Consider the following 26,500-nt stretch of genomic DNA (forward strand, 5'->3'; position numbering starts at 1 on the left):
GCGCGACTTAGAAATTTAATATTAGTTGGAATCGCTACTAAAGTTTTTATTAATTAGCTTCAGATCTTCGTAACGTTCATAGTGAATACGTAAAACAAAATACATTCAAGTGTATCTGGACAATTTCAAAACGAACCAATTTAGGTTTAGTGTCAATTTTAGCGAGGCTGATAACTCCTTTGTCACAATGCTTAGCGGTGCAAAAAGCTCTTGCTATATAAGCGCATACCGCTTCTATACTACGGACTCTGAACCTACAAGACCTCAGCGTTTTGGTTTGACATTTTGAAACTAATTCGCACAATAGGTTAATTTCTTTTCTGTAGATTTAACCATTCAATCGTATACAGCAAATAGAAGACAAAGTATAAGCTGTCTCGGTTTTGTTATGCAACAAACATTTTCTCAGGTTTGTTGCTTGTTTGCATCACAGGTGTCCTTTAGCGGGAATATTGCCGAGACCGGGCCGTAGTCTACACACACAAAAAACAACAAAACAGTTGTTTTTGTGTGTGTGTTTCAAACTACAAACATGAATATTGTTTGTAGTTTGAGGCTATTTAATATGCAATGGGATTAAATAGGCACAGGCAGCAGCATGCGTAAAAAATGAGACACTCTGCTTACTATGTGCTTGGATTAGATGCAAACATGTATGTTTGAATGAAATATTGAACTTTTGCAATTGTTTTGCTGCATGTCTTGATCACTGACTTGGTATAAAAGACTGCTGACCAGTAGACAGATTTTGCTGTTACTGAAACTAGTATAATCTATGTGTTGTGAATATGCTTACTCTGCATCTAATCCAAAAGCCGGTAGTTGATAGGCAAGTCTTGCTATTAGTTGATTGCCAGCATCGACCATTTTCTCGAAACCGTGTGGTTCATACGAGCTGATAACTCCTACAATTAACAACTAACTTTTCTCATTGCGAATATTTCAACATCCTTGCGAATACAGCCTTTCCAAGTAGCCAGAGTCAACAACAATCTAAAATATAATCGTAGTGGTTTTTTATTCAGCTCTTTTGGTTAGATGTCCCATGATTCTTTACAATACTTTCTATTAACATGCTAAACACCAGTGTTCATAAGCTTACAAAACATTTATTTTAATATTGGCTTATCAAGTTCTATGTGAATAACTGTTTCATATGATATATCTTTCATATACAATAACTGCTTTTGGGCTAAATCGATCCATCTCCGATCTTTAATGCAGTTAAGTTTTTTCCTTGGACCTAATATGTACGTTTATCAAAATTGAGGAACTTGATTGCAGCTTACAAATCTTAAAGTTATAACTTCAACTCCCTAAAGTGTCACTACTAATAAGTGAAACTAGTGAAATAACCAATTATGGTTCAAATATCCTAAACTGATTTTAACCTTCATTTGCTAACAGAGTGTTTACCGAATTCAGTGAACTGGTCACCTCAGTAGAAGACAAGATTCTGCACAATCTGTATCAAAACAGCAGCAAATACAAGCATAAGCGATAAACCCTTGTTTTAGATACAGATTTGTTTTGTAGTAAAAAGAAATTCATACATATTTATTCAATATTCTATGAAACTTCAGTGTCATTAAAAGCGTATGAAATATTTTTGCAGTAAGGGCAAACTTTTTAACCATTGACTTCTCTCGATGGCATTGCTTAGACCTGAGCATGTACAATGTCGATGTACAATGTCAATGCAAAAGAAATATTCTAGTTTTTAGTGACGGATAAACCAAAATCTTCTTTGTCACACTCCTAAGGTCTTGTATATCATAATGGATTACATTGCATTTTAGAAACTTACCTATATACATGAGCTAAGTAGGCAAACTATTATAATAAAATGATGTGCATTTCAAAGAATTCCTTGCGACTCTCCGAGGTCAACACCTTTATAAGCAACAATGTTGGGTGTTTATGCAAAGAGTATCCATCTGACGTTAGTGATGACCTTTGACCTTAGCTGATGTAGCCAAGTCAGGTTCTTTCATAAATAATTTACATTTTCTACACTGATTTGCAAAGAGTTGCTAACTGTGGGAGTATTTCTATTGAGAAGCTTTGTAAGAGGTAAGCTGTCAGCAGGTGTCAATGCATGATTTAGCAAAGTTTGGACAATAAAGTGGGTAAATAGCTAGTTATTTGATTTTTTGTGATTATCTCTCCTCCTACATACATATGTTACCACTGTTGTCTCTAGTATCTTGCAGAGCATGAGGTATTCATATCATATGAGGATTGTTAACGTGACCTTGCAATAGTCATCGATAGCATAGACTTGTTTTAATTGATGTTTTACAACCAAAAGTTACAGCTAATTCTTTGGGTTTTGTTGATGTAGGTTTTTCTTATTCTGTATTGGGTTGCCTTTTCTTGAATTTGAGAAGAGATCTAACCAGCCCCAATGTATATGCAAGAATAATACCGTTATAGCTGAGAATAGTTATCATTGCTTATCACTTTTTTATTAAACGCATGTGTCAGCATTTCATTTCATTCTGTGCTGTAGGTTTCCTAGAAGCAGAAAACAAGGTTCTAAGATAAAAGCTCACTCTATTTCGCAAACCCAAAACTCTCCCTGAATGAGTGACACTAGTCAGTCCGTAGGTTTACAAAACAAATATTAAAATGTGTTGGATCCAAATTGAAAAACTATGATTGAAAAAAGGCATAGATGGAATGCAATTCAAGTCAAACAGAAGAGTGCGCAATGGTGTACCATAACCAAGCGTTAATATACAATTATAGGCGTATACAGTATGTATAATATAAGCATTTCATGTGGAGACAACTCCAAAGTGTTTTTTCAATGTCTGTATTGTGGGCTGAGCGCAAAAATTGTTGTAACTTCTCTTATGTTCTATATGAAGTTACAACAATTTTGCGCTCAGCCCGTAGTATGTCACTAAACAATTTGCATCAAAGTTTTACAATTATTCTATAGTACTTGGTAGTAGTAACAGGGTTACCGGGATAAGGTGTTAACATAATAGCTATTTAGTGAGAAAGAGAGAGAGAGCAATTCCGTACTCAGTTTGAAACATCACACCTATCATGATGCTTCTAGCCAGTAGGTGACTTGAACACTGATGCTCCTAGCTTGATTTCTCCACCGCACCAGTAGCCTATACATGTATATACTCCTATTTTTCAAAAGGCTAGAGATCAATGCTTATGGCTTAATTATGAACCTGAGTTTTTATTAGATATCTGAATGTATTTTCTTTCGAATTCAATGTTTTTAAAAAGAATAAATCAGTTTTTTCTGTTTAACTTTATATATTTTATGATCCTGTCACTACTAGTAAGGCGTGTTGCTACACATGAATTAGTCTCTAGAAGTAATAGAAATTTGTGATGCTTAAACCTTTATCATGCAATTTCCTCCAAGTTCTGTTTTCTCATTGTTTGGTTCAAGTTTTTTCAAACGAAACTGGAATATTATGAAAGAAAATCTTCAAAATGTTAAACTTCAGCCTGACTTTTACATTTGCAATATACAGTTTGTATAACTGATATGTTTAGCTATGCATAAAACTACAATAAAAACTGTATATAATCAACTTAATGTACACACTTTTCCAACATGTGAAATGTAAACAAATGTTGACTCTGTTCTTGAAGTAATTCCCAACAAACAGTGTTCGGAGTTTTACAAAAATTACAAATTGTAAATGGAAGTAAAGCGGCTAATGACAATTAAAAATATAGCATAGCAGTATATATAAATAAAATATAGCCTATGTAAGTCAAGCTTGTTAGGGCACGCTGCTTTCTCACCACCTTTACCTCCGAACCATTGCTAAACCTTTGTATTGCAGAGCCTACACTTTTCTACCCGATATCTGATAAATGAAACGCATCTTTTTATTGCTAGCTACTTCATTTAGTTTTTACGTATAATATAAGTTTAGTTTTTTTGGATTTATTTTTACAGTTTTACATAATACATTAATTTGAATGTAATTACTTGCAGTATTTGCTAAAGATGGAGGGTTTTTCCGACTGTTAAACCATAACTGTCACATACAACTTTTATCGTATTTACTAGGTAAATCAGACACGCTGATTCCGATTTTGTACTCAAAATAAAGATTAGTCCACTAACTTTCAGAGTAATGAAGGCTTTTTACAGCGTTTTAATATCGGTCTTGAAAGCAACGCGATCGGCACAACAAGCTCCGCCCATAAATACGTGACGTAACCTAGCTTTTTAGGAACAGAAGTTACGTAGGGATGTTTAGACCGATTTAGAATAATAGAGATGGGTGTTTTAAAATCCATTAATATCTAAATTCAGCCTTAAAAATAATATCAGTCTTTTCTGAAAGGTAGATAAGCTATTTAGCATTGCATATTTAAAAAAGCGCGATAACAACGCTAGCTTGTGATAAAACCGCGCTTTTTGAGCTCATTTTTTTCGGCGTTCAGCCCATTTGAACATCATGTAACAAGATACGAGCAATTTTATATAGTTTATATACCTTTCATAAAAGACTGAGATTATTTTACGGGCTGGAATTAGATAATAATGAGTTTATCTCTATTATTCTAAATTGGACTAAACATTCCCAACTTCCGTTCCTGAAAAAGCTAGGTTTCGTCACATATTTATGGGCGGAGCTTGTAATGCCTACTGTGTTGTTTTCGAAACGGATAGTGAAACGCTTTAAAAAAGCCTAAATGACTTTGAGGGTTAGTGGACCAATCTTTATTTTGAGTACAAAATCAGAATCAGCATGGCTGATAGTAGTATAGTGAGAGCAGATCTACACACACTAGGCGGAGCTTAGGGAGCAGGAAGTGACATCACATCAGGATCTGTTTGATTGACAGTTGGGGGGCGGAGCTAGGCGGTGTTGAGTCATGGTGTGAGTCATGGCGATCTGTGTGATTCGTGGTGCGAGTGAGTAATGGTGTGAGTTGGTTGGTGACGTCGCGGTGGTGGTGGTGTCGGTGGCCGAGTGGTGAGTCGGGCCGCGAGACGATTCGCGGTTGTATTTGGGATTATCGGATTTCGTTGGCGTCCGGTAGAGGTCGCTCTTCCGTGCCGTTTCGGGGATTGACGGAGAGCTCGGTGGCGACGGGTTGACGGACGGTGGCGGATGGATTTCGAGATCGTCGGAGCTTGTATGTATTTTCTTTTTTCCGATCCCGAATGAGAATGATGTGTCTGCGAACGAATATTCATTTTGATTGTAAACTTCATAAATTCTGAAATTATCCATCGCTGTTATGGTTCCACTACTTTTTTAAAGATAATGTATAAATTGATGAAGTATTATTAGTTAGTGTTGATTGTTACTGGAGCTTCTGAGGAGTCAACTTCCAATAGTATGAATATCGACATTATTTCTGAAAGAACTTCCCAATTGAATATGAAACAAAGAGACTATAGAAGACCAACCAAGTCTAGATTGAACAGAACTACGTCATTACGAAGATCATCAAGAAAAAGTTCGGTAGTAAAGCGGTTATTCGAATCCAAGGAAAATTATATGGAAGGAGATGAGAAAATTACGTCACCTATTGCAACAGTTTTTAAAACCGAGGAAATGCAAGAACCATGGAAATGGATTGATCTAAAAGTTTTGGATATTCCAGCTTCGTTAGAAGTAATACAAGCAAATAAGTCTGAAGAAAATGACAATTGTGAGATTGCGTTGCAATTCTTCGTTGAACGTAAGGGAGAGCGTGTGGTATTATGTTCGATCATCGAACCTCAAAAGTATAACATTCCCTCATCATTTCAATGGTTGACACCAGCTCTCATGATATTGGATCGAAGTGAGATTTACATGAACTCTAAGTCTTCATCAGGATTAAAACTTTTCAGAATTGACGGAGCATGCAATCTGAAGGAATTCAGAGAGAAATTAAACAAAGATTATAAACTCTGTATATCAAGACAGTAATGAGTTAAGGAAATGATATTATGATTAAATTTTATATAGTTTATTTGATGATATATCATAGGGATTTAAACTTACTATCAATGGATATGTTATTGAATAAAAGTTTTGTATATAAAAATGCTAAAACATAATATAAAAAAGACTATTGAATTTCATTCAATCCCAATTTTCTTCTTCTTCTTTCATTGTCGAATGAGAATGAACTGTCTACAATCAAAACATACATTATTTTTAGTGAGATATAGTAAAAGTAAGACATACAATCAGATTAGATGTACATATACTTATTATCTGTACTTTAATAACACTCCTGATGATCTCTTACTACACTTTATAATAATTGTACATATACTTATTCTCTGTACTTTATTAACACTCCTGATGATCTCTGACAGCACTTTATAATAATTGTACATATACTTATTCTCTGTACTTTATTAACACTCTTGATGATCTTTTACAGCACTTTATAATAATTGTACATATACTTATTCTCTGTACTTTATTAATACTCCTGATGATCTCTTACAGCACTTTATAATAATTGTACACATACTTATTCTCAGTACTTTATTAACACTCCTGATGATCTTTTACAGCACTTTAGAATAATTGTACATATACTTATTCTCTGTACTTTATTAACACTCTTGATGATCTTTTACAGCACTTTATAATAATTGTACATATACTTATTCTCTGTACTTTATTAATACTCCTGATGATCTCTTACAGCACTTTATAATAATTGTACACATACTTATTCTCTGTACTTTATTAACACTCTTGATGATCTCTTACTACACTTTATAATAATTGTACACATACTTATTCTCTGTATTTTATTAACACTCTTGATGGACTTTTACTACACTTTATAATAATTGTACACATACTTATTCTCTGTACTTTTTTACCACACCTGATGATCTCTTACAGCACTTTATAATAATTGTACATATACTTATTCTCAGTACTTTATTAACACTCTTGATGATCTCTTACAGCACTTTATAATAATTGTACATATACTTATTCTCAGTACTTTATTAACACTCTTGATGATCTCTTACAGCACTTTATAATAATTGTACACATACTTATTCTCAGTACTTTATTAACACTCCTAATGATCTCTTACAGTACTTTATAATAATTGTACATATACTTATTCTCTGTACTTTATTAACACTCTTGATGATCTCTTACAGCACTTTATAATAATTGTACACATACTTATTCTCAGTACTTTATTAACACTCTTGATGATCTTTTACAGCACTTTATAATAATTGTACACATACTTATTCTCTGTATTTTATTAACACTCTTGATGGTCTTTTACTACACTTTATAATAATTGTACACATACTTATTCTCTGTACTTTTTTACCACACCTGATGATCTCTTACACCACTTTAGAATAATTGTACACATACTTATTCTCTGTACTTTATTAACACTCTTGATGATCTCTTACTACACTTTATAATAATTGTACACATACTTATTCTCTGTATTTTATTAACACTCTTGATGGACTTTTACTACACTTTATAATAATTGTACACATACTTATTCTCAGTACTTTATTAACACTCTTGATGATCTCTTACAGCACTTTATAATAATTGTACACATACTTATTCTCAGTACTTTATTAACACTCCTAATGATCTCTTACAGTACTTTATAATAATTGTACATATACTTATTCTCTGTACTTTATTAACACTCTTGATGATCTCTTACAGCACTTTATAATAATTGTACACATACTTATTCTCAGTACTTTATTAACACTCCTGATGATCTCTTAATACACTTTATAATAATTGTACATATACTTATTCTCTGTGCTTTATTAACACTCTTGATGATCTCTTACTACACTTTATAATAATTGTACATATACTTATTCTCAGTACTTTATTAACACTCCTGATGATCTCTTACAGCACTTTATAATAATTGTACATATACTTATTCTCAGTACTTTATTAACACTCTTGATGATCTCTTACAGCACTTTATAATAATTGTACATATACTTAATATCTGTACTTTATTAACACTCTTGATGAACTCTTACAGCACTTTATAATAATTGTACATATACTTATTATCTGTACTTTGTTAACACATCTGATGATCTCTTACAACACTTTATAATAATTGTACATATACTTATTCTCTGTACTTTATTAACACTCTTGATGATCTCTTACAGCACTTTATAATAATTGTACATATACTTAATATCTGTACTTTATTAACACTCTTGATGAACTCTTACAGAACTTTATAATAATTGTACATATACTTATTATCTGTACTTTAATAACACTCCTGATGATCTCTTACTACACTTTATAATAATTGTACATATACTTATTCTCTGTACTTTATTAACAATCCTGATGATCTCTGACAGCACTTTATAATAATTGTACATATACTTATTCTCTGTACTTTATTAACACTCTTGATGATCTCTTACAGCACTTTATAATAATTGTACATATACTTATTCTCTGTACTTTATTAATACTCCTGATGTTCTCTTACAACACTTTATAATAATTGTACACATACTTATTCTCAGTACTTTATTAACACTCCTGATGATCTTTTACAGCACTTTAGAATAATTGTACACATACTTATTCTCTGTACTTTATTAACACTCTTGATGATCTCTTACTACACTTTATAATAATTGTACACATACTTATTCTCTGTATTTTATTAACACTCTTGATGGTCTTTTACTACACTTTATAATAATTGTACACATACTTATTATCTGTACTTTTTTACCACACCTGATGATCTCTTACAGCACTTTATAATAATTGTACATATACTTATTCTCAGTACTTTATTAACACTCTTGATGATCTCTTACAGCACTTTATAATAATTGTACATATACTTATTCTCTGTATTTTATTAACACTCTTGATGGTCTTTTACTACACTTTATAATAATTGTACACATACTTATTATCTGTACTTTTTTACCACACCTGATGATCTCTTACAGCACTTTATAATAATTGTACATATACTTATTCTCAGTACTTTATTAACACTCTTGATGATCTCTTACAGCACTTTATAATAATTGTACATATACTTATTCTCTGTACTTTATTAACACTCTTGATGAACTCTTACAGAACTTTATAATAATTGTACATATACTTATTATCTGTACTTTAATAACACTCCTGATGATCTCTTACTACACTTTATAATAATTGTACATATACTTATTCTCTGTACTTTATTAACAATCCTGATGATCTCTGACAGCACTTTATAATAATTGTACATATACTTATTCTCTGTACTTTATTAACACTCTTGATGATCTCTTACAGCACTTTATAATAATTGTACATATACTTATTCTCTGTACTTTATTAATACTCCTGATGTTCTCTTACAGCACTTTATAATAATTGTACACATACTTATTCTCAGTACTTTATTAACACTCCTGATGATCTTTTACAGCACTTTAGAATAATTGATAAAAGCTACTGAAGATACAATAAACAAAGCTAGGATTGTGCTAGTCCATGTTGATATACAAGTGAGCAGTGATTATAAATGTATATATAATATTAAAATGTGAGTAAGATAAAAACTACTAAAGATACAATAAGCAAAACTAGGATTGTGCTAGGCCATGTTGATATACAAGTGAGCAATGATTATAAATGTATATATAATAATAAAATGTGAGTAAGATAAAAGCTAGGGTTGTGCTAGTCCATGTTAATGTACAAGTGAGCAGTGATTATAAATGTATATATAATAATAAAATGTGAGTAAGATAAAAGCTACTCAAGATAGAATAAACAAAGCTAGGATTGTGCTAGTCCGTGTTAATATACAAGTGAGCAGTGATTATAAATGTATATATAATAATAAAATGTGAGTAAGATAAAAGTTACTGAAGATACAATAAACAGAGCTAGGATTGTGCTAGTCTATGTTAATATACAAGTGAGCAGCGAATATAAATGAATATATAATAATAAAACGTGAGTAAGATAAAAGATACTGAAGATACAATAAAACAAAGCTAGGATTGTGCTAGACCCTGTTGATGTACAAGTGAGCAATGATTTTAAATGTATATATAATAAAATGTGAGTAAGATAAAAGCTACTGAAGATACAATAAACAAAGTTAGGATTGTGCTAGGCCATGTTAATATACAAGTGAGCAGTGATTATAAATGTATATATAATAATAAAATGTGAGTAAGATAAAATCTACTAAAGATACAATAAGCAAAACTAGGATTGTGCTAGGCCATGCTGATATACAAGTGAGCAATGATTATAAATGTATATATAATAATAAAATGTGAGTAAGATAAAAGCTACTGAAGATACAATCAAAGCTAGGATTGTACTAGTCCATGATGATATACAAGGGAGCAGTGATTATAAATATATATAATAATAAAATGTGAGTAAGATAAAAGCTACTGAAGATACAATAAACAAAAACTAGGATTGTACTAGTCTATGTTGGTGTACAAGTGAGCAATGATTATAAATGTATATATAATAATAAAATGTGAGTAAGATAAAAGCTACTGAAGATACAATAAACAAAGCTAGGACTGTGCTAGTCCATGTTAATATACAAGTGAGCAGTGATTATAATTATATATAATAATAAAATGTATTATTATATATACTCACATTACTCACTCTCATTTTATTATTATATATATATTTATAATCACTGCTCACTTGTATATTAACATGGACTAGTACAGTCCTAGCTTTGTTTATTGTATCTTCAGTAGCTTTTATCTTACTCTCATTTTATTATTATATATACATTTATAATCATTGCCCACTTGTACATCAACATAGACTAGTACAATCCTGCTTTGATTATTGTATCTTCAGTAGCTTTTATCTTACTCACGATTTATTATATATATATATATTTATAATCACTGCTCCCTTGTATATCAACATGGACTAGCACAATCCTAGCTTTGTTTATTGTATCTTCAGTAGCTTTTATCTTACTCACATTTTATTATTATATATACATTTATAATCACTGCTCACTTGTATATTAACTCTTTCGCTACCACGTTAATTGTTGACCAAACGATTATTCTGCCCAAGTTAATTCAAACGGATTTTCTAAAAAATCCGATATACCGTTAGTATTTAAGCAATATCTCAAAAAATGAAAACATATATCGTTTTACTTTTAAATGTATCTTATTCAGAACAAAATTCTCCACAAGATAGGTGTAAAATTGTTTAGCAACTCTTACTCTCACAAAATTCCTGACGCTTTTCTTTGCGTTGAACAAACTCGGTGTGTTTCTTATTGTCATGACGATAACGGTCTGGTTTTACCGTTTTTGAAAAAATAATTAGAAATGGAAATGTTGAACCAAAAATTTAGTTGCACGTCATTGGCAACAAGGTTGTTTCATTGGAAACAATTATTTCAACAACATGTGGAGATTACTGTCTTCTCTTTGCAATATTTTGGAGCAGAGGATGTTCAATAGAAGATTTTCTAACAGTTATGCTAAAAATTTCTGAAACAGATACACGAGATCATGTAGTTCGAAAAACTATACTAGATAGATATGATTGGAATGGAAAAATTAGTAAAAGTCTTAATAACGAAGAAAATGAAGGTGTTGACAATGTACATATTCAAGGAACTTCCCAAATTGTTAAATTACTAGAAGATCTGACATAAATTTTTTTCTATATTTTACAATTGAATATACATATATACTTTATATCGAAATAAAGTTGGTAACAAATACAACCGAATATTATTTACCTTTTTTGTTGAATATGTGTGTAGTTAATGCTGTAGAACGTATATTATGAATAACGTACAATAGTACATGTGAATAAGGAATACAATACAAGAGCATTAGAAAAACGTGTAACGCATCCTCGAGGATAAAAACAGAACTGCGTGCGCATGCACTAACCGGAAACGGCAAAGCCAATGATTCAATAACGTAACATTTTTGATATAAGTTTTATATATTGATATACTCACACTGAGTTGGAGCTATCCTCAAAATAATCCACATATTAATCCATGTATGCCCCTTTACTAGTTCATCATCTTCATCTATTTACTGGTCGAGAAACTGTTATGGAATGGTTAAGCCAAACCAAACAGGAGAATTCCATAGGTAAACCTAGGAAAACAATCAAGTCGAATGCCAAGGCGCTTGTCCACACAACAGCCCCTGAAAACAGCGACACTCAACGAACTTAATCGCGAGTAGCCGGCTAACAGAATTCTAGCTGAAGCATACAAGCCTTATGGTATCAACACTCGATCGACCCAAATTCTCAAATATAAGTAGGTATCAAGAGATGGTTAATGAGGCAGAATATTCCATCAGATTATGCAACGCTTATATAGTGAATTGAAGAATGATGGGTGTGTCCAAAGGAATTAATGAAGCGAAAATAGTAAACAGATTTTCGCGAAATTGAATTTCGCGAAATTACACATTATATATATTATATAGTCAACTTTCGCGAAAGTGAATTTCGCGAAAGGGGATTTCGCGAAATTACACATATATATTATATAGTCAACTTTCGCGAAATTGGATTTCGCGAAATTACACATATATATTATATAGTCAACTTTCGCGAAATTGAATTTCGCGAAAGTGAATTTCGCGAAAACTGTTTATATATATCATTAGATCACAAAATTATTGAACCGCGACAACACTTCTACTTGTTATAAATCCTTCGAGCGAATATGCCTTTTCAATTCAGTTCATAACTTCACAATGAGTACCAGAGACAACAGAAAAAGGAAATTTCAAGAACGATTACATTGTGTAGATAAATGTGTGAAGCGATGGGGTTACTGCTCTCATGGAATGGAAATAAGCGTTCGGAAGCGAAAAGCTTGTCGATTTCTCTTACGTGAAAAGTTCTATCAAGATCTCAACGAAAGATTACGGTTTACAGTAAGTACTACAAATTCAATCTAGATGTTATGTAGGAATGATACAATGAATCTTCTCTTCTGAGTAGTAACTATGTGTTCTAGGCTGATTGTATTCATTGCAATTGCAAACTCCAATATCTTAGCAAAGTGTATGTTATATCCCTACTCAGATTAAAACAGATTATTTTAACTGAATATCCTCCTCTGTCTGTGTGTCCTAGTCTGACTATGTGATGTAACATATTTGTTTTTCTTATTGTCTGTATGTCCTACTCTAGCTGATTGCATATCCTATTCTGTCTGCATTACATCTTGCATATAATTCTATGATTCGATGACTAATGCAATTGAAATTTACAATTTAAGTTGGAGTCCATTGTGAATGTAGAGTCTACTATCTCAGCAAGGATATAGTAAACCATCCTGACTGTAATCATTGCAATTGCAGGCTCCCGTATCTCAACAGGAAGATTCCATTCAGAAAAAGGATGGATCTTCTTCTTCTTCAGTAAGTATTACATTATATTTGATTTTTAGTTTGAATGAATGATCTAATCTGATTGTATGTCTTACTTTTACTATATCTCACTAAAAATAATGTATGTTTTGATTGTAGACAGTTCATTCTCATTCGACAATGAAAGAAGAAGAAGAAAATTGGGATTGAATGAAATTCAATAGTCTTTTTTATATTATGTTTTAGCATTTTTATATACAAAACTTTTATTCAATAACATATCCATTGATAGTAAGTTTAAATCCCTATGATATATCATCAAATAAACTATATAAAATTTAATCATAAATCATTTCCTTAACTCATTACTGTCTTGATATACAGAGTTTATAATCTTTGTTTTAATTTCTCTCTGAATTCCTTCAGATTGCATGCTCCGTCAATTCTGAAAAGTTTTAATCCTGATGAAGACTTAGAGGCGATAGATAATTTCAGAATTTATGAAGTTTACAATCAAAATGAATATTCGTTCGCAGACACATCATTCTCATTCGGGATCGGAAAAAAGAAAATACATACAAGCTCCGACGATCTCGAAATCCATCCGCCACCGTCCGTCAACCCGTCGCCACCGAGCTCTCCGTCAATCCCCGAAACGGCACGGAAGAGCGACCTCTACCGGACGCCAACGAAATCCGATAATCCCAAATACAACCGCGAATCGTCTCGCGGCCCGACTCACCACTCGGCCACCGACACCACCACCACCGCGACGTCACCAACCAACTCACACCATTACTCACTCGCACCACGAATCACACAGATCGCCATGACTCACACCATGACTCAACACCGCCTAGCTCCGCCCCCCAACTGTCAATCAAACAGATCCTGATGTGATGTCACTTCCTGCTCCCTAAGCTCCGCCTAGTGTGTGTAGATCTGCTCTCACTATACTACTGCTGATTTACCTAGAAAATATGATAACAGTTGTTCATGACAGTTATGGTTTAAATACATTACAGTGTATTCTAATGGGATAATTTGTTCCAACATACAACAGTTTTGACATATGAAGCAAACATCCAAGTAAATCAGCTTCATACGTAAATGTCTGATAGTATGTGCTTATATTAACCACATGTATAGACAGTTGATGCAAAAGCATTGGCAGCAGTTTTTAAAAGTACCATCACCTAAAACGGACTAACCATGAGAGGCAACTAGTATTATGGTTTTGCATAAACCAAGGTGTATAATATTTCTCCTTGTCTCATGTTTTTTAAAATCCCCCATGTCAAACTCTCTTTAATGTGGCTTCCTAACAAGGGAAGGTGAAGGTCAAACCAGCTGAAAATGATGCTATCGCGAATATGATTCTGCAATGAAGTTAAATTCCACTTGGTAAAAATAAACTTAAGACGAATCAGTGCTTTTTTATATTGTCAAGGTCATTGCCAGCAGACCACACCAGTTGCTCTTACAATGATGTAGGTGTGTTGCAGCTATAGTGTTATTGATTCAGCAGACCAGAATAAAATCATACCTTGTGTTAGGTGGTTTTGTTTTGTGTTAGGTGGTTTTGTGTTAGGCCCTTCTTTTAAATATTTAAAAACTTTTTTAAATCTGATGAAATCAGTAAAAAATAATGAATAAAAAATGTTAGTGAACCACTGATTTTGCCAAAAGCACCGACTGATTGCAGTGAGTGCATCACTTGTGACTACCAATCACTACTTAGATTACATAATACTGAGTCTAGTTACTACCATTTATTAAAACACCATGGAAATATTTACTATTTCCATGTTATTTCTACTGCTAGTTTATTACACACAATAGTTGCGTTTGGTCGCACTCAATTTGACAGCAGTAAAAAAATTATAAAGTTCTTAAAGCAACAAGCTCGTTGGTGTAGAGGAAAAAGTGTGCTCACCAAACACCTACATGTATCAATTCACAAATTCATGTTGAAATCTACCATTTACTGGATCGGTACCATCAGTTCAGTGTGATAACTGGGAGACTGTAGAATGTGGGCTCATGTAGTGACCACACCCTCTCACTCATTTTTTGGAATTGCTTAATTTGGATTGATTAAAACAATTTCTGTGTTTTAAAAAGGTTTCATTTGAGTGATTACGATGGAAACAGTGTTCGTGTATGGAACGCTACAAAAGGGCGGGTCCAATCACCCCCTACTTGAAATAGATGAGACAAGTGAGAACCCTTCTGTCAAATATCTAGGTAAGTGTCTGGTAAACAACAGCCGAGCAATGGCTCTAATTCATAGCCCTTCATAGTCACAAATTAAATGGGTTTTTGTGGCAGTGGGGAGCTTGCTACTCCTGAGTCCTGACTAACATAACATTGAATGGCCGTATGAAACCAACAGAATTGTTATCCAAATTTCATATGGAGTGCAAAAACAGAATGGAAGATAGTCGATATGAAGCAGAGGTTATTTTAGTTGATGGTTGTCACTAAGGAGACATAAACCAGCTTTTGTGTCTTGTTTGTGGCTACTATTGTTGTTTGATCTGCTCACAGAGTAGAGGCAGACAAACTTAGACATTGAACAAGAGTAACATTTACTTTTTCATCCTTTAGTTGCAAGTCAGTGAGGGAGAAAACTTCTTTGCACTGATCTGGAGATCATACTATCTGTCCAGAGATACTAACCAGTTGACCTCTTACTGACGGTGTATATATTAGTCTTTGAAGCTCAAGTCTCTCCGATTACCTGAGACTGCAGTTTGTAACAACTATGGCATGTTTATACTTGTTATACATGTTTATACGCGTTCATACATATTAAACAGTCTACAAATGGAGGATTCTCAAATGAATCGTCATTGTACTTGCGCCAATAATAGACAGTTGAACGGGCAAAATAAATCGTCTGGAGATGAAAGTGCTAATTATTTAATATATTCTAAGAGATAAAAGTTAAAAGCTGCAAACACTATTACACCATATTTAAAATACATTTTCATTGAAGTAGCCATCTTCGGTTTGAGCACAGTCTCACCATTGTCTGTTGTAATGTGAATCCTGTATAGTCCTAGTATCGAAGTAGAAGTTGTTCAAATGTTATTCATCATTTAGTTCTGATTAATGTCAGGTAAAGGGAAGACCCAGGAAAAGAGACCTTTGGTGATAGCATCTACTCTAAATGTTCCATTCATGCTGAACAAACTTGGAGCAGGAATGGTAAGTTAGCAGACCACAATACAGCAGTTTAATCTACTCTGAAGTAAAAAGTACCCAGTTCTGTAACCAAGAAAACTATATGAAATTTTGGTAGGTTATTATTGGTAACCTAGAAAGTCTCTTTTCTCCGATTGATATTTGTCTTCCCTTTGGCAACTATAAGCTGAGAAGTCAATTGGATGTGACGCTAATACTATATAGTTATATATAGTATACCCATAGATATCTGTACTATAACAATAATATCATAAAAATGTTAGTATATCCCAGCAACATGCTAACAGATACTAAACAGTGAAAAATTGAAAATAGCAATTATAGTCATACCTCGACATATGACCTTAATGCGTTCCAGGACTGAGCTTGTATGTCAATGTTCTCGAATCTCAATGCAATATTTCCTTTAGAAAATAACTAAATACAAATTAATCCATTTTTATACAATAAAAAACCACCTAAAACATGATATCATGATGGAGAAACATGTTTTTAATTGTTGTAACTCAATGCCTACACTCACAAAGTAATAAATACCGGTTATGATCTGCAATAAAATATAACATTACTATATATATACAGTACTGTATGGAGTTCTTACTTTCAAGACAAACAAAAGCTAATGGCAGTATGAGAGAAGCTTGACAGCAATGCGTTTGGTACACAAGGCTTTTGTGACGCTACACAACGTAAAACCAACTTTGAATTTAGCTTCAATGAATTTAGCTTACTAAACACCCATTTGAAGCCACGCTTTAACTCTTTAGTAAACTTAACTTCAGTTTTGTCTCAATTTTTTATTATCTGTTTCTGATGCATTCTGACTTGCTTTCACCATAACTTTTAGTCTACCTTTTTATCTTTTTTCAAACTTATTCGCCAAGAAAGGCCGAGCGATGCTGTCCTCAAGAACCGCCTCTCGCATACGTAGCCATTTAGCGGTTATCGAGAACTCGCTCGTACCTCTTGCTTTAATTTTGCTCATATCTCAGTTTTCTTCTTGTGTGTTGGGGCACTCGATGTCGAGGTGTGACTGTACAATGAATATTATCGAACAGCCATCAAACAAAAAGGCACATTTTTTTGCGAATTAATTAAAAAGTGGGAACCTGGAGCACCCTTTTTTACTAAATAGCATCCCTCATATTTCATGGTCAGGGCTGCCTAAGAGCTATTATATCAGACCTGTCATAACAGTCTCAGCTAGTTTTCATATACCCTAGGACACTTATATTTCGCTAGTATTTAGTTTCGTGAGTAGCATACAGAGTAAAATTTCGCTGGAACTTAATTTCGCAGCTCTGATGAGTGCGAAAATACAGTGATGTGAAAATAAATGCAGTGGAACAAACATTAGATTCCTCAGGTCCAGTTCACTGGTACGAAATATTTTTCAATTTGGGACTACCGTACTGTTTGGAACCGCACCTCTATATAAGCTGCATGTGCTTTATTTTCCAGAAACGATAATAAAACAATACATAAGCTGCACCTTACTATAGGCCGCAGAACTAAGGACTGCTTTTTAACGTAGCAGCAACTAAGCCATTTAAAACGGAACAGTGCAGAACGGCACAGTTTCGTATTATCCGACGCTTTTTAACTTAGTGACTAACAGGACAGTACCGTGAGGCATTGTTTCGTATTTTCTTTCACAGCTAGAAGTGCACTAATTGGAGATTCCCGTTAGTGCGCCCTAGCGGTGAAAGAAAAAGCCACAGAATAAGCCACAGTGATTAGCCGCACCCTTGTAGGCCTACCTATAAGCCGCATGGCTCAAATCATCAGAAAAAGTAGCGGCTAATCGTCCGAAAAGTACGGTAGTTTGTATTTGTGAACCGCAAGTAGAAATGTGTAGGCGAGATCAATAATGCAATTTGATCGCTTGCTGCAGCTTGTCTCCTGGACTATCAATGACGTCAAGGTCACTGCCGCAGTGACTGATGTTGTACCAATATTAGAATTCAAGTATTTATAGCACGCGGTGGCCATGGCCCCGGGTTGTTATTGCTTTTGGTTGGTAATAAAATTCATCACCGCAATAATTATTATTCAATTTTATGACTTTCCCTACCAGACTGTCATCCTCATCAGTTACAAATTCAATGGCAAAACTAATATCATCATCTTCATTTGTCTAGGCTTTTTCAAAAAAACTTATTATCTTAATTTGTTTTGCCAAGGTGCTCAGTCGGTGTATTAGCTATAATGAGTTTAGCAAAACTTGCCCAATGAGCCAATCACATACGAAAATTGCCTGCATTTCTAATATGACGATTTTATTGTGAATATCAATGAAGAAAGCCATTTATTTTCGCGTTTTCGCTCGTTCGTTGTGATAGTTTAGTTTCGCTCATGAAATTTTCGCGAAAGGCTGTTGCCGCGAAAACGCGAAAGTTAGATGCCGCGAATACATAAGTGTCCTAGGGTATATAGACTAACTGTTCTTAACTTGTGTTGAAGCAAACCTCAGATTTTGGGCGAGTCAGTCTCAGTTGTTCAACAGAGCTAGTAAATTTTATTTATTTTATATATTTACCTATACAGTATGTTTACTTATATAATATATATATTTACCTATATAATATACATATTTACCTATATAATATACAGTCAAACATGGATAACTCGAACTTCAAGGGACCGAGCAAAAGTGTTCGAATTATCAGAGCATTCAAGTTATCAGAGCACTGTCACAAGTCCATATATTTACTTATTTATTAGTAGATACATGTACATATACAAACTATAATATAAATCAAAAGCACAAATGGCTTGTTTCAAATTAAATGCTTCTAATGTAAAGTTTAAAACGTTTTCATGAAAAAGTATAGAGATTTTTCTATCACTTGAGATTGGTTTGTTGTTTGAGGTGATGTTATTGCCAGGACGTTTTTCAGATTGACATTGGCAAAACTTGATCGTTGTTGAAATGTTCAAAAGAAAAGACATTTTTTTCTTTTGGGGTTTTACCCACGATCAATTTTGCCGTTTTTTCTTGAAGTTTATGCAGATTACCTTACTTTACCTGGGATTCGTTAAGAGCAACACTCCGAGGCAGTTCAATTAGAAGTTTTACGAGGTTTTACGGTACATTCTATATCACTCATGTTTTTTTTAATAGATACTTATTGAATGTACACACGTATTCTGTGTTTAGGTCAAACGATGAATGGTTTTTTGTAGCTCAGACAACGTATACGTTTAATTACAACAATTCTTAAGACGTTTTAAACATTCAACATTCCGACGTTGATTCAACACGGAATCAACGTCGGAAAACTATTCATCACGGGCTAGCCGGGTCACGCACTCAAGGATTTTCGCCACGCACATACAAAACAACATGCGATTTTTGTTTTGTATGTGCGTGGCGAAAATCCTTGCGCGCGTGACCCGGCTAGCTCGTGCTATTCATCGTATCGCAGTATAAATCAAATTTCACCAAACTTTTAGAAAAGTCGTTGACAAAAATATTTTGCCGATGGTAGTAATAACGACGCTTATGAATTACGAAAAGATGAAGTTTACCTCTATGGCTTTGAATAAAGTGATTTTCTAAAGCGATAACAACCGTTTCGGAAGCCGTTGGGCAAAAAAACAGTTCGAATTAACAGTGTTGAGTTCGAGTTATCTATAGCAATTTATCATTACGTGGGAACGGACCAAAGGAAATGTTCGAATTAACCATGTGTTCGAGCTATCCGTGGACGAGTTATCCATGTTTGACTGTATATATTTACCTATATAATATATATATTTACCTATATAATATATTTCCCAACTATAAAGAGTTTAATAAGTGAACATATACCTCCAAAAAGGTTCAGAAGCATTGAGTTAGACTCCACTTCTCTTATCCAACCAGACAGTGTGGTTTCTCCTTCCTGAGTTGGACGATCTCAAGTTTAGCAATGTTTTAGCAAATATATGGAGAGCTATATGAGGTAACCAAAGAGAAGCTATTAGCATTGGATGAATTGGAAAGACACCCGATTGTTTACGTACGAGAGCTCATACCTGTGCACAAGGTAGGTACTGCAAAGCATAGTACTGTACAATGAATCTGGTAGTGCAGATAACTCCTAATGTTTCATCTGCATTTAATAAGACCACATGATAATACAGCTCAACGAGGATGACACACTCAGCGATACCTGCGTGCAAGCTTGGTGCTACATTCTTCCTGATTACAAGGACTATCTACTAGCCTTGCCTTACCTCGACAGATATAACGATGAGATCGCCAGCCAAGCCGGAAAGTCGTATGTTCCAAGGACTGACCCTAGTCGTCCTTCCCATGAGCTTTTGCATGTTCAAGCCAGAAGGTAGAAATAAGATTTTGGAGATTTATAGGAAAATTAGTGATGTGATTTTTATCAAGCTTTTATTTTGTACTGATGGAGTTGATGAACCAAATTGTATTTAAATAAAATTCAAATTTATTTGCATGAAACATGTAACTATGGATTAGCACTACAAATAGATTACAGATATTAACCTTGACACTTAAACCTGGTATGGATACAAAATGAATATCACTGCTCTGGCACGCTGGTGTTATAATCTGTATAATTTCAAGCTTGAAGAGTTACTCATGTCAAAATTTAAAATAATTTATCAGAACGTATAGAAAGATTTTCTATCATTTTAGATTGTGTTTGTGGCTTTAAGTTATGTGGACTGACAGGATGTTTCAATATTAAAGTTGAAGACTTTATTGCTCAAAAGAAAAAGACATGCCCAGACTTCCCTAAAAATGATGTCAGTAGTCATGCATATTGTTTACAAGTGATAATGATACAGTCTCATTAACATTGGCTACTCATATGTTTACACAGCATTTATAGGAAAACAACTGGCCAATTTCTAACTTATTTTTAAATCATTTGAAACATCGCAGTGTGTCTGAGGCTCTATTTCAAGGTTTATTCCGCCAATCATGAGTAAATACAAAATTAAATACATGTGTACGCCAATAGAGACGCGTAACACAGCTCAACTTGAGCACAATAGCCATTTGTCATAATGAGAGGGACAAACAGGAAGTACAACAATTGACGTCATTTTTTGCTAAGTCTTTCCTCTGAGCATGTTAACCACGATCAAGTTTTGCCGATTTTAATATTAAAACATCCTGGCAGTCAGTACACTTAAAACAACAAACCAAATCTCAATTGATAGACAAATATCTATAATTTTGATAAAATATTAAAATCGGGCTTGAGTAACCCCCTGAATTCAAAAGTATGTGGTGTGTTCCCCAGACACTCACAACATAGAGTTAGCAATTAAAATATTGAAAAATGTATTTTCTTTGCTATTCTAGCTATCATTGGAAAAAAGCAGATAGCTCGGTCTTGCATTTCGTAGCAATTGTTATAGTTCTCTGAACTAGTGTGAATCCTTGTCTGAGAAATCAGTCTATATATTATTTTAATATTTATCATGTTTTTTAATTTTCATCAACTTCTTCGCCACAAATGCAGTATAATGGGAATTAACGTGGGTGTAAAGTTATATATTTTTTGGAGCTACAAATCATTTGATGAAAGAATTGTGAGGAAGGGAATAGTAAGCAAAGGATTGCCCGAGTTTTAAATGGTAAAAATTAATCCAATATCTTCTGGGATTAATTCTCAAGTGGACTCCTGTAATGTATGATTGTCGAGCAAGAAGTTTTACCGGTACTGACATGATTTGTGACATGTGACAGCGCTGACAGTGTTTGATCATGCAATCAGATGTTATTAACCTCATATCAGGGCTTTAAAGCTTACAAGTGCAACATCTGGTCTAATCAACATTTGAAAAATTAGTTAATTGTGTTTTTCAGTTTAAAAAGTGAACACTGCCAAAGAGATGGTCATAGGAAGTTACATGTGTATATATATAGAAATTATATATATAATAGAGGCAGTATTTTCAGTCTCTTGGGTAAAAGTGCTCAATAATAAAATAGGGCAATGTAAAATTAAATAAGATGAAAGTTCTGTGTAAAACAATTTTGTGATAACATGACGCTTTTAGTGTTAGCAATTTTATTTGATGATTATTGCTTCGCAATATGAAACTAGTAATAAAATTGTTTTAAACTGATCTTAAACTTTCATCTTACTTAATTTTATATAAGAATTATATATGTAAAATTATATATTATAGGAAATTGCTTTTTGATATTATTTATTTATCTTACTTACAAAGTATTTGCTTATAACTGCTGACTTTTTTAAAAACTCACGGTGAGTGTTGTAAGATGATAAATGCTTTTTCCAAAAGACTGTTAAAAGTTCAATGAAGAACATAATAATTCTGTGATGTTAATCAAAATTGAAGGAAAAGCTTCCAGATTATTGCATGTTAACATAGAAAGCAACCGGTAATAGAGTATGTCTGAGCTTTCTAAAGTTAAAAAACTAAAATTTAATATTCTTCAATCCTTGAAACTGTATCATGGATTGGGGCTAGGATATTGCTAAGACAAAACACAATCATAAAACTATTTCTAATCAACAAGTACAACTGGCTGTGAAGGCTATTTCTCTTTCTCATTTATGTCATTACATGAAATGTTCAAACAACCAAAGCTTTGGTTGTTTGATTGAATTGCCTAGAACTATTAGAAACAATAAATAAAATATATGAAACCTCACTGTCACATGCTGGCCAGACACATGCTGTCATTCCTTAGCAGCAGTTCCTAGCGATTTGAGAATCGGTGGGGGGTGTACAATCATAGCCGTAATAGCCCCGACGGCGACTGACAACAACAGGAATGTTGATGAGTATCCGAGTGAGTCTGCCACATAACCTAGTAGTGAACTAGATAGAAGCTTGCCTAGGACCTCACTAGTAGCCAAGATTGTATAGTGCGTTATCTGTAGGTGTTCTGGTGCACGCTGGGTAAGGTGCATCATCCAAGTGAAGGCGACAGTGGTTGAGAGACCGCTACAGAAAAGTTGGCAGCAGGCGAGGAGAAGTAACAAATCTACAAAATATATGAACAGGTTTTGTCACATGATGGTTTCATTTTTACCAACCTGGAAGCAAAGGAATGTTGATGAACTTGCGTTGGGCGCATATTTAATCAGTGCGAAGGAATAGAGAAGATGGGAGGAGTATAAACCGCCCCTCTTTGGGTAGATGTGGCTACTCATAGTCTAATGTTCAGATATATCAAAAGAAAAAACAAAGTTGGCGAGATGCTATCGAATGAGTCCGAACTGAACAATCTATTTTGTACGAATTCGCCGCGCTCTGAATCATGATCAAATCAACCAGTTGTATAGGAATAAAATAAACAGCATTTGGAGATGATGGGATGTACAATAAAATCAAAGATTTGTTTGCCCTTGACCGAGCCGCAAGGAGCCTAGCAGGCCATTTGAATGTAGGCTTTTAGCCTTGAGATGCTTCGCTCAACCAAAGTTGCTACATGTATGTCCAACGATTTAGTTTGGTTTGTGCGGGGCCACCTCTCTAAGCTTTGCCTGATATGACCTTGAATGGACATTACTGCACAATATCATGAAACAGTTTAAACTCAAGAGCTAAAAGGTTCACCTCTAAGGAATTAAGGACAATTCAAACATTGTATTTCTGATGAGGTTGAGAGAGAGAATTAACTCTTGAAGATTACCAGGCTATATAGCTAAAGGCTGGTTCACACGCTTTATTGAAGCATGTTAGTGCTAATCCTATAATACATCAGTGATTTTTTTGATAACAATGTTCACGTTATCACCAACCCATTCGCATTTACATGAGTGAATAGTCAACTGCTAGATGTTCAAATTAGACAACGCTGTCGCTGAAACAATGAAATACCAGTCCTGCAGCAGCCATAATGAAGGTAAGTGTAGATAAAGTAATCTACACAGCCGATCACTATCACCAAAGTGGTGCACATTGCACAGACTGTCATGGATGCTTGGCAAACTATCAGGAAAGTTTCACAGCTGTAATTTAATTTTTTGTGACATTTGCCTCAGCTGTGTCATAGCTTTATGGTACACAGTCAATAAAAGTTCGCCGAGAGGACAACTCCGATATACGGGTGAGACAGTGCGCACCAGTATTAACTGTACAACTAATAGCAACATCTACTAGCATTAATGTAATGAATGACATACTGCTAGTGAGTTATTCTCTGCCTTGACCCTTTGACTGTTCCACCATTTCCTACCTTCAGTAATGATTTCAGAACTCAAATTACTTTTAATCTTAAAATGGGATAAGGGAGAGAGGTAATAGATAAGGGAGAGAGGTAATAAATAAGGGAGAGAGGTAATAGATAAGGGAAAGTGGTTATAGATAAGGGAAAGTGGTTATAGATAAGGGAGAGAGGTAATAGATAAGGGAGAGAGGTAATAGATATGGGAGAGAGGTAATAGATAAGGGAGAGAGGTAATAGATAAGGGAGAGAGGTAATAGATAAGGGAAAGAGGTTATAGATAAGGGAGAGAGGTAATAGATAAGGGAGAGAGGTAATAGATAAGGGAGAGAGGTAATAGATATGGGAGAGAGGTAATAGATAAGGGAGAGAGGTAATAGATAAGGGAGAGAGGTAATAGATAAGGGAGAGAGGTAATAGATAAGGGAGAGAGGTAATAGATAAGGGAAAGAGGTAATAGATAAGGGAGAGAGGTAATAGATAAGGGAAAGAGGTTATAGATAAGGGAGAGAGGTAATAGATAAGGGAGAGAGGTAATAGATAAGGGAGAGAGGTAATAGATAAGGGAGAGAGGTAATAAATAAGGGAGAGATATAGTAGCATGTAGACTAGGTACCTAGGATTAAAGTAACTCTATAGCATAAAATAACTCACTGGATATAGTGGCGTGTAGACTAGGTACCCAAGGCCATATGGATACTGATATGAGTATGACTGTCATGATAAAAAGTCTAGTAGGGTTGAGCCAGCAGCTAGCCTCATAGGCTGAATACCTGTACAATGTATAGAACATGGTGATCAGAGCTCATTAGTAAATTCTTGCTGGCAAAACAGCGAGGTATAACAATTACATTCAGTTTACAAGAAACTAAGTCTTGCCATATTTTTAAAGATCTAATGACAGAGGATTAAGATAAAAGGCTACTTAATGTAGAAATATATAATGGAACCTCTACTTGGGAATGTAATTCGTTCTAGCAGCTGTTTCATTTATAGAAAATCTCTTAAAGGTTGACTTGCAACAAAATTCACATTACAGTTATTTGATATGAAAAGATTCACCATGTCTTACTCTGCTGTGTTGTAGGTGCAAAATATGTGGAAATGTGATTACAAGCTCTTAAAAGCTAAAAAACTAACAGTTAATTGCAGCCACACGAGACCGCCGTAGTTTGGATTCGCTTTCCAAAACGGCTCAAATGGGACATAGTTGTTACAGGATGGTCATTCGTCGAAATATTTTCACAAATATACTTCACGCATTCAATAAAACCATGTCTATTGTTCTTACGCGTCTGTTTTATCGTCATTGTAATGCTGTCACTTTTAGCAGTAATATCTTATAACTTACCATAAAAATTCGTTAAACTTTTTAACCTTAGCTCGAAGGAGTACATAGCATTGTCTGATAATCATGACGAGCCGGTTGGTTACCTGTGATAATCGAAAAGTGCTGCAAAAATTATTTTCGAAGTATTTGGTCACATGATCAGATTACGACTTGATGATTAGATAACGCCGAAACAAAACTGTAAAGTAGCGAGCATCTATATTTGATACGGGGTCTTCGGTAAAACCCAAAGTGTTTGTCATAAACTGGTGCTACGATAAGTTTTATATTGAGCTTTTTATTGGCCTTTTAATTCATGTGAGAACATCACGTGACAAGACGATAACCAAACTGTAATGAATACATCAGATAAATAAAGAGATTCCAATCTACAACGGCTTTTCGTTTTTGA

The 26,500-nt window shown here is 34.0% G+C and overlaps 2 protein-coding genes and 1 long non-coding RNA gene across 5 annotated transcripts in view; 1 reads left to right on the plus strand and 2 right to left on the minus strand.

Moving 5' to 3' along the window:
* Positions 1–210: 210 nt before the first annotated feature.
* LOC137388432 (putative gamma-glutamylcyclotransferase CG2811) lies at positions 211–21,072 on the plus strand. Of its 2 annotated transcripts, XM_068074917.1 has the most exons (6): positions 227–275; positions 2,029–2,073; positions 15,500–15,622; positions 16,500–16,588; positions 20,509–20,616; positions 20,714–21,072. In XM_068074917.1, the coding sequence occupies exons 3-6, from the start codon at positions 15,520–15,522 to the stop codon at positions 20,915–20,917; spliced, it is 504 nt and encodes a 167-aa protein (XP_067931018.1). In that variant the 5' UTR covers positions 227–275; positions 2,029–2,073; positions 15,500–15,519; the 3' UTR covers positions 20,918–21,072. The 2 variants fall into 2 exon arrangements, with proteins under 2 accessions (XP_067931019.1, XP_067931018.1); XM_068074918.1 differs by lacking the exon at positions 2,029–2,073 and having other exon boundaries at positions 211–275.
* LOC137388754 (uncharacterized) lies at positions 5,937–11,905 on the minus strand. The gene is made up of 2 exons (XR_010978018.1): positions 11,770–11,905; positions 5,937–6,125 (listed from the first exon to the last, which is right to left on the minus strand). It is a non-coding gene; the product is annotated as an uncharacterized lncRNA (long non-coding RNA).
* A 2,127-nt stretch (positions 21,073–23,199) lies between the features above and the next one.
* Positions 23,200–26,500, minus strand: part of LOC137387322 (major facilitator superfamily domain-containing protein 3-like) — a 113,206-nt gene continuing 109,905 nt past the window's right edge. For both annotated transcript variants that reach the window (XM_068073701.1, XM_068073700.1), the window contains 2 exons: positions 25,413–25,531; positions 23,200–23,573 (listed from right to left, as the gene is read on the minus strand). In XM_068073701.1, coding sequence (XP_067929802.1) covers positions 23,266–23,573; positions 25,413–25,531 — 427 coding nt within the window. In that variant the 3' untranslated portion in view covers positions 23,200–23,265. The remainder of the gene's footprint in view (positions 23,574–25,412; positions 25,532–26,500) is intronic.

The sequence above is a fragment of the Watersipora subatra genome, chromosome 2 (assembly GCF_963576615.1).
Source record: "Watersipora subatra chromosome 2, tzWatSuba1.1, whole genome shotgun sequence".
In the NCBI taxonomy this organism is placed as follows: domain Eukaryota; kingdom Metazoa; phylum Bryozoa; class Gymnolaemata; order Cheilostomatida; family Watersiporidae; genus Watersipora; species Watersipora subatra.

Bases quoted from the DNA above. Each gene is read 5' to 3' on its own strand.
- LOC137388432 (XM_068074918.1), top strand. From the start codon at position 15,520: ATGGAAACAGTGTTCGTGTATGGAACGCTACAAAAGGGCGGGTCCAAT. The intron at 15,623-16,499 runs GTAAGTGTCTGG...GATTAATGTCAG, and splicing joins CCCTTCTGTCAAATATCTAG to GTAAAGGGAAGACCCAGGAA. The intron at 20,617-20,713 runs GTAGGTACTGCA...ATGATAATACAG, and splicing joins AGCTCATACCTGTGCACAAG to CTCAACGAGGATGACACACT.